The sequence below is a fragment of the Drosophila sechellia genome, chromosome 3L (assembly GCF_004382195.2).
Source record: "Drosophila sechellia strain sech25 chromosome 3L, ASM438219v1, whole genome shotgun sequence".
Taxonomy (NCBI): domain Eukaryota; kingdom Metazoa; phylum Arthropoda; class Insecta; order Diptera; family Drosophilidae; genus Drosophila; species Drosophila sechellia.
The window spans coordinates 22,532,065-22,547,800 of NC_045951.1; the positions used below are offsets into that span (position 1 = coordinate 22,532,065).

Sequence of the window (15,736 nt, forward strand, 5' to 3'; positions counted from 1 at the left end):
ATTTTCAAGTAGGTGCTGACGTGCAAAGTATAGTAGATCAGACACGAACTAAAAATAAATTGTTGTAAAAATAGAACATTGACAAAGTTGCTCAGATAGTTTGTTTGTTTGTTCGTCCCACCGAATTTATATTTTGTGAGGGTGCCCGAACAAGGAGAAGACAGGGTTTCAGATTAAATTAGCTTTATTATAAGACCACTCTATAATGGACTTCGAGCGTTCCCGTCGTCTGCTGCGCGCCGTTACTCCTTCGTCGTCCTTCCTTTCTTGGATTTAGGATGTTATGGTCGCAGAGCTGCAAGGTGTATCGTCCGTTTCTAGGTTAAGCCAAAACCTTTCACAGAACCACCTTTGTCGAACTCCACTGACACTTCTGACCAGTTCTTATCGTCTCTGCCAGAGAGAGTTTTAAGAGTTTGACATGAATGGAATTGGTTTTCTCTGAAGAGAAAAAAATTATAAATAAAGTTTGCCTATTGTTTTTGAAAAGATAATTACGTCTTCCCTTTGAACTCGGCATATTTTTCACTTTCTATATCATCTATTTTATACATGTTACTCGTAGAGTTAAAAGGTATACTAGATGGAAGCGTTTCCGACCATATAAAGTATATATATTCTTGATCAAGATCAATAGCCGAGTCGAGCTGGCCCTGTCCGATTGTCTGCCCGTTCGTATGAACGTAAAAATCTCAGGAACTATAAAAGCTATAAAAGAAGGTTGAGATTTAGCATACAGATTCTAGTGACTAGACGCAGCGCAAGTTTATTGACCATGTCTCCACGCCCACTCTAACGCTCACAAACCGCCCAGAACTGGTACGCCCACACTTTTGCAATATGTTGTGATATTCTTTTTATTAGTCTTGTAAATTTGTTTCGACTTGGCATCAAAATTTTTCTCACGCCAACTCTAACGCCCTAATACCGCACAAAACTGCCACGCTCACGATATTGAAAAATGTTCGTTTTATTGTTTTCCTTGCCAATTTTTATCGGTATACCAAAGAAGGTTGTCAAAACCATATCGGTAGTCTCTCCGATTAATGAGAATGGATCCACCTGTTTGGAGTCCTTAATACGTAGTTCACTCGGACCGCATTGAATCGATCCAAAAAAACTTTTTACTGTTTGCCTTGCGTCGTCTAAATTGGGATGCAAACCTTATATTACCTCCTTATTCCATTAGACCTCTTTTAAATAATTTATATCCCCTAGCTAACCGTAGAACGATGCTTGGAGCAGTCTTTAATTGTAAGCTTATTAGTGGTGAAGTCGATAGTCCCGACATGGTTAGTCGGCTAAAATTTTCTGTTCCAAGTAGATTCACTAGAAAAAAACTTACCCCTAATCTTAAATCATTGTAGATCTAACTATCTTCCAGAGTCGTGACAGAAGACTGTGTTTATCAAATAATCCAGAGTTCAATGCAGACTTTCAAGCAAGCATGCTACAACCATTGACAGAACAAATCACTGTAGCGTTCACTCAATTGAATAGATCCACAGTTTCAAATAATGGACTGATTGCGCTGCAGGGATAAAATTAACAATAAAATAGCTAATTAGCGTATTAAATTCAGTGGGTCAGCTAATGTCTTTGCCATTGAGGATATTATTTACCGCGTAAATTGTCTGAACGGAAACATCGAACTACTTTCCCAATTTGCTAATTTACTGTTTGCAGGCCCGGCCTTAGTTTTTTACTGGTGTGTTCATAGATAGGCAGATACAATTAATTTTAATGAATTAAACATGAGTTTAAAGAAGAGATATCAGGACCAGAGATCTGATCGTGAAATTAAAAGTTCTATGAGTACAACAGGGTAGCACAGAAAGTTTGATGACTTTTTGAATGCAATTCTTTCCAATGCAAATTCCCTTCGTAAACCAATGCAGGACTGTAGAAGTTCGTCATAATCTCAAGCCGAAGATCAAGCACGAATTACTGCACATAGACACACAAAACTTAGCAACATTGCGTAAAGAATGACATTGGCAGGAAGAATTCTTTCGTAGCACTCGGAAAGCCCTCTCGAAAACGTAAACAGAACCAGATTCTGTGGCAAATGTTGTTCATTCCATAGGCACACGTGGTATGTGGTCAGAAATGTCCGTCTGTCCTTCTGTCCGTATGAACGTTAAGATCTCAGGAACTATAAATGATAGAAGATTGTGATTCAGCTTACAGATTCTAGAGACAAAGACGCAGCGGAAGCTTATTGACCCATTTTGCCACGCCCACTCTAACGCCCACAAACCGCACACAACTGCCACGCCCATACTTTTGAAAAATGTGTGGATATTTTTTCAGACTTTTATTAGTCGTGTAATTTTTAACTATTTGCCAAAAAACTTTTTGCCACGCCCACTCAAATACCCTAAAGCCGCCAAACCGGTCACGCCCACTCTTTTGAACAATTTTAAAATTTTTTCTCATTTTATTTCCCAATATCTATCGATATTCCAAAATGATAAAATTTCGTGTTCGCATTCACACTAGCTGAGTAACGGGTATCTGATATTCGGGAAACTCTAACTCAAACTTTTAATCTCAGCGTCGAACTCTTTTACCACCTTACTATACTTGAAAGGTGAAATGTCTCTAGGATAAGAAAAGTTACATTTTTTCCCTCCACAACGGATAGATCGTATTGCATCGGAACTTTTTTGGCTGCTGATCTTAGCAACATTTGAGGATTTGTTGCGATTGACAGTCTGTAGATCAATTGCCAGTGGTTGCGTGGCGTTCCTCTAATACCTCGAATAGCTTAAGGCTATTAAACGGTGAAATTAACGCGGAAAGGAGATCATCGGCTCGACGGATACGGCAAAACAAAAGACACTAGAATAACATGATGCGTAACGCCATACAATTTTTTGGCACGCAATTTTTGGCCGTGGCTCTAGAGGTGGCTCCAGGCTCTCTCGAGTTTTTGTTCAAAAGCGAGAGAGCGGAGAGCTTTATAGCGAATAGCTCTTTTATACGCATGCAGTGATAGCAGGCACATGTATGTGTGCACACGTATGCGCTCATGCATTGTAAATTTGACAAAATATGCCCTTCACCTTAAAATTTCTTATACTTTAATTATTTTTGATCAATTGGCACCATGTAAAAAATGCTTGCTTTGCATTGCCTTAACGTTATTATTATTCAAATATAGCTTAGAAATAGTAATAGCCGAATCTGTGTACATAATATACCAAAATAAATTTCACAAATGACTTTATATTAGAATATTTGTCATTAGAGTATTCAGCTTGCGACGTGAGAAAAATTAATAAGGCAGTGATTGTTGAGTGCTTGTGTCTGCACTTCGTGCCTCGGACTTCGGGAAATTAATGGCACCATCTGAATTATTTTTTATTATTTGCAAAATACACATTAAAGATTTCGAAAATATTTTTAAAAATAATAAAAAACAAATGTGTATAAAAAAATTAATTTGTGAGCAATGCATTAAGTGCACAAATGAAAGTAGTGCCTTCTCATTATGGTTTTATGAAAATAATGAATGCTATGCACATAGAACAGATCTGTTAAACAAACTAATAAAAGTTTTGCTTTTTAAGCATTGCAAGTGGACTGTAAAAGACAAAAAAAGCAAGCTAAGCTCAGCATTCTATCTCATAAATAAAAAAATGAGCGATATTTAAATAATTGGCGACTGAAAAATGGACGCAAAATATAAAAAAACAATAGTCAGAAAAAAAACTTAATTGGAGAACATGGAAATGTTTTAATGTTAAACATTAAAATATTTCAAGTCGACTCGAAGGCCTAATAAATATAGGACCCCATTACAATTGTAATCGCCTCCCCGTGGTATTCCCTGGGTACCGATTATTACATATATTACATATAATTAATTATTAACATAAATATAAATATGTAAACGGTAGCTAATTCGAGCGGCAATTTAACAAACGAATTTAAGAAACTTTAAAATTATAATAGTCAGGGCGTGAATTTTTAATTATTATTTTATATATGCTACGAAATTGGCCACAACTCCAAATATGTAAATTCGTTTCTTCGATCAGAATTTATTTCGGCCCGAAAATCGTCGTCTAGCACAACACGCACACATATACGCGTTCTCGTCTCTTGTTTTTACTCACACAAGCAAGCAAATTCTATTTTTAGATTTCTTACGCACTCACCGTAAGCGAGCGGAAAGAGAGCAAATTTGGCCTTCACCAAAAAAGTGGTTGCATAGTGCCAAACCAATGTATGGCCGTTACGCATCTTGTTATTCTAGTGTCTTTGGTTGAAACATTGTCGCGGAAGACCTAAGAAGTTATTAACAGGTAAACCAGGAAGGCCTAAATTAATATATAACCAAAAATGTGCAGACCAAATCGACGCATCCAGCAGCAGCTCGAATCTGATCAAGAATTAGGTGCTTATCATTTCAACAGAGCCTTGTAACGAACTGTTTTTCCTATTTCTACTAGCTACGAATTGCAATGGCTAGATCGGAGAGTTTGAACGTTCGTATGATTGGTGAGATTGCCCGACCAAGGAAAAGCAGAGGTTCTAATTATAGTCGATTTATTGTACAGTCTTCACGGCTGACTCCTGTTGATTGTGTTGCTCCTGCGGCGTCTCTTCTGCTACGCCCTGCCTGCGCAGTCCTGTGCTTCCCTGACAGCGGACGACTTACCGGCCCGAACGGGATTAGGATTATATGGGGCAGGGTGTATCGTCCACGGGTTGAGACAACGCTCGCCCTGGGACCACCTTTGCCGACTACTCTTCACTGACCCTTTCGAACACACCAGGTCCTTGTTGTGTACTTCCGTAGGACCTCCTGCCGGCTGGAACGGGCTTATGTTATGGAGCAGGGTGTATCGTCCACGGGTTGAGGCAACGCTCGGCGACCTTTGCCGACCACTGACCGTTTCAGACACGCCAGGTGCTCCTGGTCACTCTCCACTTGCACTGCTCTTCCTTCCATGTCATGGGGGCCTCTGCCTGACGCTTCCACTGTTTGTTCTTCACCAACTCTCTGCGCGTTCTCACTCACAAACTCCATCTTTGTACATTACGTCTCACTACCTCCTTCCACGCGCGGTCTGGTTCACTAACTATCTACTCCTACGCCTTCAGACTCCGTTCCGACTGCGCGACTAAGTGGCCGCGTCCTGACCGCGCGTTTCGCGCCGGTCGCGCCTTGACTATCCTCGCGTACGTACGGCTCCTCGCGTGTTGTGACTGATTGCCTCGAGCTGCACTTGCCCCGTCGCTTTATGGGCTGCGGGGATCCCGGTATTCCCCCTTTTGCGCACGTCCAGCTCGGGAACAAGGTCCAACTAATGTACTGTTAGTTCACAATGCGTCCTCTTTTTGCATGTCCAAAGTCCGCCCCGTTACCTTTCGACCTCCGTGCCCTTAGCCGGATCCAGTCCAAGGTCCAGCGCGGTACCGTTAGTTCACGGTCTCTCTTGACTCTTACTGCATCGCAGCCGTCTTCACTGTAGCTAGGCTGTCGCCTGCATACAGATTTGTGAGGAGTTTTAAGATTCTTCCTGAATTCCAAGAAATATTATCAGCAAAGTAGAAGAAGAGAAAGTGTGCAAGTTTTTGTACCAATGCATTGGTAGTGAAGCTTTCGGTCAATTTTGTTTTTGGTTTTTATTTATATTATTAATTTTCTATTAGAAAATAATTGCTTAAGGACGATATATTGACATAAAAATTTAGACTTTATGCCAAAAAAAAAAAACGACCCCTGGACCATAGTGCAATGGTAAAAAAAACTGGAAAGGCAACTTAAAGAAACTTAAGCCACTTGCGGCCCACCAATGCGTCTACTTGAAACGTGAACAAAACGGAATCCTGATCGTATCGTTTCAAGTAGACGATCTCATATTCGCAGATGCTGAATGGGCCGCCAACATTGACGATCGCAGATCTTTCACAGGTGTTGCATTTAAGTTTGCAAATGCGGCAATATCCTGGGAGATCCAAAGTCAACGGACGGTTGCCTTATAAAGCACAGAAGCAGAGTACATGGCTCTGTCTGGCTCCCCACAAGAAGCGGTTCATCTTAGATGCTTTCCAGAAGAATTTTTGGGCAAACTGAAGACGACTTTCATCCATAAGTTTAATCCATAGGTTCTTCTTTCTATTCCATTGCTAACGATAATAATGTGTAAAACCACAATCACCTTCTTATCCTTAAATAAAACTATTACTCAGCACAAAATCCCAACAGTGTTATTATTTGTAACAATCTTTTTTTGTTTTTTATTCACGTTGTTTCTCTTCCAAGCCCTTGATGCAAACTCCTCGATATCGATTACGCTATCGTTTGTTCTTAAGACTACAATTAAATCTAAAGAAATTAGTGTTACTTAGTATTTTATATTTATACACAGGCTTATGATCGTCCTCGATCTACAATAATAATGCTATGGTATGGTATACAAGGTTTGTCCAATGCTTTAATCTCAAAAATTAAGAATATTTATGGTAATTGCGTTAGTTGACAATTATCTGTAATTTCATAACAGTCATTTTCAAATACGTGCAATTTTTTTTTAACTCCGTTGTATCAATATTATATTCCAAATTTGTATTCCAAAGGACCTCTATATTTCTTCGCAAAATATTCCTCATTATTATGATGTGAGTGCTGTATATTCCTATTAGCATTTGAACTGATAGTATCTAGTAATTTTTGCTCCTAATTAAACTTATATTGAATATATTCTGATAATTCATCAACTATAAGGCCTTTTTTGAATACCACCAAATAATAGAATGCTAGGTTATTCTTGCGTACTACTATGAATAGAATTACCAATTATAGTCTATGTAATAACTTACACCAATCCAAAAACCAAAAACATTGGGTTAGGATTCTGTTCACTCTCTTTACTTGCCCAGTGGCTTGAGGTGCACATGTAGCCACCTTGATTACTCTATGTCACGTTCTTGAAGGTAGGGCAAGAACTCTAGTGATGTAAAGCAAGATCCTCGGTCAGAAATAAGTCGTTTTGGTCGGCTATATAGGTCCAAATAGCGTTTGCTACACGAGTTCTAGTGTTTTTAATTTTTCATATCTGGGAACCAATAGTTTCTTTTTGAATCCTTTATACATTTTTTAGCAGCAAGGTGACCAAATTTTTAATGTGATAACCAAAGAGTAGTTTACATTAATTCCCTTCTAAGATATTCGAAGGCCTCATTTCATACGCTTTTCCATTTAAATGGGACGTACTTTTTTCAAAGCCTATTAAAGTGTCTTGATTTTTGTGCAAAATTTCAAAAGAATCTTCTGTAATAGTTGCAAAATGAAACGAATCGTCTGGCTTCATCATCTGGTAGTAGCGGTTTGTGGGCGGACAGTCGGACATGGCCAGATTGACTCAGCTATTGATCATGATCAAGAATATATATATGTCGCATTACGAATGTATTTTGACCACTTTACGTGTCTGTCACATTATTAACATGGTTTGACCACTGCGCTTGCAAGACGCAGCTGCGCAATGAGTTTGGTATATTGTGAGGTCATTCTTAGAATTTGACTACAACGTAGAATATGACTGGCGCCAAAGTACCGTTACGAGTGAGGCGACGGCGTTGTCGCGCTGTCGCCAAGTGTAGTCCAGCTAGGGTGTGTAAAGGATAGATCATCAATGCGTAGAAAATACTATCAGTTGCATACAGACGATCGCGCACGCCGGTTGGAATTCGCTTCACTCGAAAGGTTTATTTGCCAATATGGAAGATCAGGAGCAAGAAAATGCCAACGCTGCGACATATACTTTATATGGTCGGAAACGCTTCATTCTGCTGTTATTACTTTTTAACGAATCTAGAATCTACGAGTAACGGGTATAAAACTCTCCACGTCCTCTTAAAAACCTGAAAATTACAATTACAGTTACAACAAATGTAACCAACACCAAGTTGCGCTATTGAGGAATGTCTTCATAGTCTTCAACACTAGCTGAGTAACGGGAATCTAGTTTTTCAATATATATAAAATAAATTAATGTTAATTAATATGTTGATTTTTACATTAATATTTGGCTTATTTCTGTTTTTAGGACACCCTAAATAAGACGATAAACTATACGTATTCTAAGAAGGGATTTAAAGTTGGAGACCACAGCACAATGAAGTTTTTATTTGAAATATTAAGACTATTTATTAGAAAGCCGTCTTCGGGCGGAACCCTCAGAGCTTGGATACTTTCTGCACTCATGGTACATGGAGCAGTGGCCGGAAACCCGGACGCAAAACGGTTATATGATGACCTTTTAAGCAACTACAACAAATTAGTTAGACCTGTTGTTAATACGACAGATGTTCTAAAAGTTTGCATTAAATTAAAACTTTCACAGCTTATAGATGTGGTAAGTAAAAGTGTTAGCACGAACTTTAAAACTAAAGAGTATAAAATATAAATTAAAATATAATATATTTCCAAATGTTTTGAAAATAAATAAAAAGCCTTATTTTAACATTAAGATTTTATTTTAAAAACTGCCAAACTATAAGGACCCTTTTGGGTATAATATCAAAGTTGTTGGGAGCAGGAGCGATGGACAAACAAGATAAGACGAGATAATTGTTACGTTTTTTTTATATTTTATTTTTTTATTTATTTATTTTTTTTATTTATTTGCAATCTGTCTTGGTAGACAATAAACTAATATCACCGGATGAATTAAGCTCCAATGAGCTCAATCCATATATATACATATTTACATATTTTTATCTTTTTGCAAATCTACATATATGGCAGGTCCAGTACATGAAATCTTTTTAGTCGCCTTCGGTTGCTGGTGTTATCTAGTAGGCCTAGTGCTAGGACATTATCATATATGTATCGCTCTGTTAGGTAAATTTGTTTGTTTGTTTGCTGTTTCTTAGCAAAATGCTATGACAATTTAGAACCGTTTGAGGTTTAAAGTTAAGTTTAAATTAAGCTTAAAACAAGAAAGAAGGCTATAGTCGACATCCACGATTATCAGATACCCGTTTTTCAGCTGGTGGATATGCAAACGCGAAATTTCATAATTTTTCTGGGATATCGATAGATATTCGTGAATAAAATGAGAAACAAATTAAAAAATTTTCAAAAGTTTCAGCGTGGCAGTTTTGTTCGGCAATAAGTATTCGATAGAAACTTACATACAAATAAAAAAATATCAATCAATTTGAGTTTAGACATGGTTTTCCTGGTCTGGTGTCGACTATCAGATATTGTAGTCAATCGATGTAATTAGTATTTTTAAGGTTTTTTTTTAACATGTCCAAATGTTAGCCCAAATGTGTCTGGGATACTGCCTTCGCTTTTGTAACTTTTGTAACCGTTAAAAATGCAGATTTCATTGTCGCTCGAAAAGTTGGACGACACACTGCGGTGAGATAATTTAAATAGTTGCTAGTGTGCGAGGTTCAACTCAGCTTCTTTCAGAATAAACCGAACGTACTGCCACAAATTGGTCCACCCTTTCCTTCGGGTTTCATGGTGTGCAGTAGCTTAAGGCAACTTCGAGCGCGTGACGACACCTGAATAGGTGTAATGGCCCCATATATCACGATTTTTAAATATAACTACGATTCGCGCCTAAGGTAGTAACGATTGTAATTAATGGACCATTATCTGACAACATCATTAAAATGACAATTGACCAGCTGGAGAAAATTGACTCCCAACTTTATTCCAGATTCTACTACTCCATTCCCACTAGCTGAGTAACCGGTATCTGATAGTCGGGGAACTCGACTATAGCATTCTCTCTTGTTTTGCTTTTAGAATTGATAATGCTTTTTGAAGCTGAGTGAGTGTTGATATTGGTATTTGTACGATTTATCAGATAGTCGATCTGAGCTTGAAATTTTTGAGCGGGCGACCATGCAGGCGCTGAAGTTTTAGTGAGCAATAGCCACTTTTTCGCTTTATTTCTTACTCGTCAGCGCTTTTTCCATCTCACACCCTCTACTCACTCAGTTATTGTTGCCTTAGTTTTCGAAAGTTATCGTTGCAGTATGTTTCGATGTCACGCTCGCCATATAGTGGTATACGTCGCAGTTTTGGGTTGTAGGGACGACAGTCCCCGTCCACTATTCTATATTGTGTGTCGTCGCTTGAACGGCGCATCGGCATTCTTGCCTGATCGTATTTTGGTTTTCATAAACATATCAACAATGTGTTATAATGTGCACCGACTGTAAGTATGTTTTTCAGGGGAGTGATTTTTCTGAAAAAAGTTTTAGTAAATCTTCTGTAACAGTTGCAAAGTGCAACAAATCGTCTAGCTTCGTTAACTGGTCATCTGTCATCTGGTAGTATACCTCTAGTAGTACATTTATGACCTCTTTCTGAAAGAAAGTACATTAGTTGAGTGCTGTCTACATAGTTTGAATAAGTCGGTTAAATTCCTAAGCATGTGCTTTTCAGAACATCCGATTATAGGCTGTAATCCTGTGAATGTAACAGCATATGATGTTCGTGCAGCTTCGTGCACTGACGGCTTATACGCCTGTTCATCAGCTGACCCAAAAGCTCACCTGGCAACACGTGCTGTCCACAATGGAAAATTTCCAATAGTTAATTGCAAATTAATAACAAACCATAGGCTTTTTACTCGCCAAAATACGAATAAGATGTATGTGTGTGATCACAATGCCACATAGCGTATGCGTGTTTATTGGTGTTGGTGATACAATTGAAATTGGTAATTTCTTTCGTACAAGATTTTTATGTGTGTTTATGAGTTTTTGTTTTATCCTACGTCCAGTCATTAGCGGGTGAAATGTTATTCTTATTTTTCTTTTTATCTCATAGACAATTTTGTATGGATTACTTGTCTCCTTTATTTCCTTTTTCTTACGTTGTACTTTTATTTCTATATTTTTTATTTTTTTTTTTTGTTTTTTGTTTTTTGCTATTATAATTATTATTTTTTTTTTTTTCTTTGTAAGTTCGGTATCAGGTACTGTTGGAGGGCAGGCTTATTGGGGTGTCTGTGGTATTTTAATGTCACAGGACGACACTTGCGCACGTATGGTGCTAAACATTCTTAGACATTCATTTGACTTTAGACCGTATCTGTTTAGATCCCCTATGAGCCCTGTTATGTTATTTTTCAATAACATCACAAATCAAGTTTGCATCTAGCTTGATGGATGGTTGCGTAAAGGAAGAACGTAGTGGTTACTCTACATAAGCTTTTCGACGCAGTTCCGTGCACTACAAAGGATTAAAAGCTGCGCGGTACCATTGTCAGTCAGGAGAGTACCGTCTTTGTATCAGTGCAATATATTTGTTGATCGGTTTTCCTATTACGAGTTTTGCAAACCCTTTCAGCCAGGCGTGGACTAGTGCAGCAAGAAGTTCCAGGGAATAAGCAGTGCCTTAAACCAGTAATACCGTAATGTCGTCGCCCTTTTGTGTGCGAAAATAGCAAACAGCAGCATACCCGAACTGTCTGGCGTCCACAAGGGTATGAAGTTCAATAGTGTCAGCTATATGGAGTAGTGTAGAATAGTGTCGTGGAACTTGAATTGTTGCAGCGTGGGAAAGCAGGACTTTCCATTTCGTCCAGAATACAAGCGGATATCATCGCAGCTTATTTCTGTACGCCAGATTTAAGTATAAATTTAAGAACAATGGTGAAGCACGACAAGAATCCTAAAGTGTCAAATATAGACATCAAAATTAGCAAAACGTCTCGTTTCGTTGGGTGTGCTTCTTCGGAGAGAAGGTTTTTTTTTTCATTCGTGCAAATCTGAGGACTTTGCGTTTGCGTGCCTGTCGGATTATCCTGTAAATGTTTCAAGACTTCCAGTTCCGTATATTTGCTGGAACATATCAGCGATGTCTCCGCAAACATCCACATTACCAACCCGATGAGCCTCTAAAACGTCTGTGAGCGGTTTCAATAGGTCGGGACCAGTGAACATAAAATCGTTGAGACTTTTCTTGAGATTTCGCTGCTGCATCCCAAACAATCCTTACCTTTTCCGGCTTATTTGGGTTGTGGGTAATTAATATTGGTAAGTACCAAAGCGCTCCTTTGATTAATCATGTCGTCAGTGGACAAGTCGACTTTCTCTAGCAAGTTATTAACTTGGAGCTCCATCTTAGTGAATAAATCAGGTTCTCGCCTGATTTTTGTTCTTAGAGAGTTTAGTCTTTTTAAAGCGGTATTAAAGCTTTCTAGTAGGAGAGGCTTGGTACCGCGCCAAAGAAGACCGACTTCATAGTGACCCTCAACCTTTGTGCAGGTGGAATCTATTATACCCTCATCGATGCAACGAAACGCAAAGACGACGAAATGGCTTTATCAATTTATTCCAGTTGCATTGACAGTGCTGCATAGAAAAGGCGGTATTGGCTCTGACAGAGCCTTGTAGTCCCCACCCAAGCATGCACTTTGAAGAGTTCCACTTTCCTTCAAGAGCATTGATCAACATACCAATATGAATTCCATTTAAATGTGGGTATTTGGTGCTCTTGATTGTTTGGGTAAGCCCACGATTTTTACGGTGTGAAAATTATTTAGCCCGTAAGAATTTAAATCGTCTGCCTCAGAGACTCGAATATTGAACTGAACTGAATTTCTTCCCTGGTGGCTTGATTGGTCGACTAAGCACAACCGATTATCGCTAACAATTAGTTGCATTTCTTTGTAGGTATGGTTTTTGGAAGAAAGGTCGTATGCTTTTCCTACATGTTTCGTTCGAGTCGTTACATGTTTCTTATATCGCAAAAGACAGCCGCAAGTCCAAATTCGTAAGGCGCTTATAAAAGTGTGCAACTGGTATATTTGAGAACTGCAAACTCGCTTTTCGAGCTCGACTTCTGCTATGTTGTTTTGTTGTAAGCCTTGGGCAATGGGTTTCCAGCAATCTGAGGCGGCACCAGATGGCCATCCGTTTCATTTTTGTTGGGGATCTACAGTTTGACTTGCAGGCTCTGTTCTCTCTGTTAACCCTGCGTTAAATTGTCTAACCCAATAGTATTTTTGGCCGGAGTATGCTCGCCAGAAGGGCAATCTCAACCCTTTACATTTTTATCGCTATCCACATGTAAACATCCAAAGTGGTACCAAGACTTAAATGTATCACATTGTACCCAAATAATGTCTGTACCGACAACGCCCTCACTAATACTCGGATGAGTTTGCAGAATAAAATTTTCATTCTATGTATGGTATGCATGTAGGTGACAAACAGCGGGTCTTTAATTTTTGAGTTGCGGAACGCATATAAAAACATGTCCTTTTACTTGCTTCCGCGGAACTTGATTGTTCAGTACGCGTTTACCAAGAATTTTTAAAGAATGTTGCAGCCGACTCTTAAATAACAAGCCTTTAACATCACTTTTTAATTTATAGTCATTTATTTATTTAACAATCGAACTAAATTGCAAGAGCTTTAACAAATCTAGTTCTGTCCCATCGATCCTTCTCAATATGTAGTCGTGGCCGCCCATAGGCGTATTCACGAAGTGGTCAAGCTTATGTGGGATCGATATACACATATATATTTATTTTTATAATGATATATTTAATATATTTAAAATTGATTTTACTGAACGCTTAACGAGTATCATTGGCATCCGAATTTTTGAGTCATCATAGATATTAAGTTAAAATTTCTGTACATTAATGCTTACCATTCTTACATTTTTTTATAGAACCTAAAAAATCAAATTATGACCACCAATCTTTGGGTTGAGCAGGTACGTAATTACACATTGTAAAATGTTTCACAAATAATAATGGCATGTTTTCGTAATAGACATAAGTATAAATTCTAAGCTGTCTGCTTAAATAAAATGAAAAAAAAATAAAATTTGTTCAAAAGTGTGGGTTGGTGAAAGGAGTGGCATGCCCTCAGTGTTTCAAGTATAGAGATAAAAATTGGCAAGGCAAACAATAAAACGAAGAAAAATCTAAACATTTCTATATCAACATTTTACAAAAGTGTGCTCGTGGCAATATGAGTCAGGAAACTTCGCTGCGTCTATGCCTAAAGTTTAAAGTTCCTGAGATTTCGACGTTCATACGGACAGGCGAACAGGGCCAGATCGACACGGCTAGTGATCCTATCAATATCAACGATTTTACCTTAAATGCCATTACGCTAGTAAAGATGCGAAATTTCATAATTTTTTGGGATATCGATAGATATTGGTAAATAAAATGAAAAAAAATTTAACAATTTTGGTCGCTTTGTGTGCGTAAGGGTGGGCGTATCAAAATGTTTATTGGCAGATCGATAGAAATTTACAAGTTTAGTGGGCGTAAGAGTGGGCGTGGCAAGAGTTTTTTGGCAGAACGATACAAATTTAGAAGAGTAATAAAAATATGAAAAAATCACATTTTGGAAAAGTCTGGGCGTCGCAGTTGCTCGGCAAATCGATTCAAATTTACAAAACTAAAAAATAAAAAAAAAAAACAAAAAAAAAAAAACTCTATGCCTAATCTCAACTCTCTAGCTTCTATAGTTCCTGAGATCGAGGAGTTTATACGGAAAGAAGGACGTGGCCAGTTCGACATCATGAATCAACAAGCTTTATTTATTTATTTATAAAGAGCTAACCATTCACTTAAATGAAGGGGTAGCGAATTAATTAGAGAGGCCTTCAGCTAATATTTTATACCATATTTGTTGTTTCCTTGTTTACATTATACATTATATATGGTATATATGGTAAAAATTGGTGATTTTAATGAATTTATGGATTTGGATTTTCTCTATTGGGTTGGTATTGAAAATAATGTTGTGGACAACAGTGGTTCCAGTGATAGGTTGTCGTTCCAGAACGGCCAGGTTGTCTGTTGGGTTTGGTCGAGGTGTGCTTATGTGTTATTTGTGTGTGTCCGAGTCTGAGCCGTGTGATTTTTATTTTGTCTCTTCGTGAGATCCACAAATTTTTAAAGTTAAAAAAAGTAGCTGTTACGATGATTTTGATTCCAAGTTGATGTTTTTTGTGATGTTGGTTAGGTATTTCTTGTAGCGTTCGTTTTTTATATATTCAAGTATGTCCTGTGTGTTAAGGTTTTCAATAGTTGTAAGTGGTTGGTTTGTTGCGGTTCTGGCTTGGCTGTCATCCAACTTGTTGGTATTCCAACGTGTCCTTGCGACAACAGTTGCCTTGCATTTTATTATGTTAATTGTTTTTTTTTCAGCACATGCTGACCAGTGTTTTCCATCTATATCTGTTATTAACGTGTATTTGTAGTATTATTAGCGAGGTTGCGTTCTGTACTTGCATTCTTTCAGATACAATTGTTTTACAATTTTGTTTTCGGCAAGCATGTAGATGTTTGCATTTTGTACGAGACAGCAGGCTCCCATAATATACAGCCAAGTCAAGTATTGTAGCCGTGTCGAAACTTGACTTGACCGACCCTCGGCAGTTGATTTTGGGGTGCCAGCGGCAAATGTCAATAACCAAGGATTGACTTTCTGTTATATTGAAGGCAATAACAGCAGTGATGTTGGTCGAGTAGCTAGAGTTTGAGATCGCGGAGTTTCCATTTAGTGCCCGAATATAATCGTTGAACTTGTCCGACAGCTCACGTAGCAATGCAACGGAACCGCTCTGCACAACACTTATCCCCAGTTATCTGCTGGAACACTTTCTCGCCGAGATGTTCGACCAACGGGATAACGAGGAACAGTCCGCAGTCCCGCGGCATAATATAATTTGCAAAAAGCTCTAGGTGTGCGCAGCATCAGCAGTTACAACCGC

The 15,736-nt window shown here is 38.3% G+C and overlaps 1 protein-coding gene across 2 annotated transcripts in view; it reads left to right on the top strand.

The window, feature by feature from the left end:
• The window catches only part of LOC6620133 (acetylcholine receptor subunit alpha-like), a 76,948-nt gene that overhangs the window by 1,775 nt on the left and 59,437 nt on the right, over positions 1 to 15,736 (top strand). For both annotated transcript variants that reach the window (XM_032717346.1, XM_032717345.1), the window contains exons 2-3: positions 8,067 to 8,375; positions 13,673 to 13,717. In XM_032717346.1, the coding sequence (XP_032573237.1) occupies positions 8,136 to 8,375; positions 13,673 to 13,717 (285 nt within the window). In that variant the 5' untranslated portion in view covers positions 8,067 to 8,135. The remainder of the gene's footprint in view (positions 1 to 8,066; positions 8,376 to 13,672; positions 13,718 to 15,736) is intronic.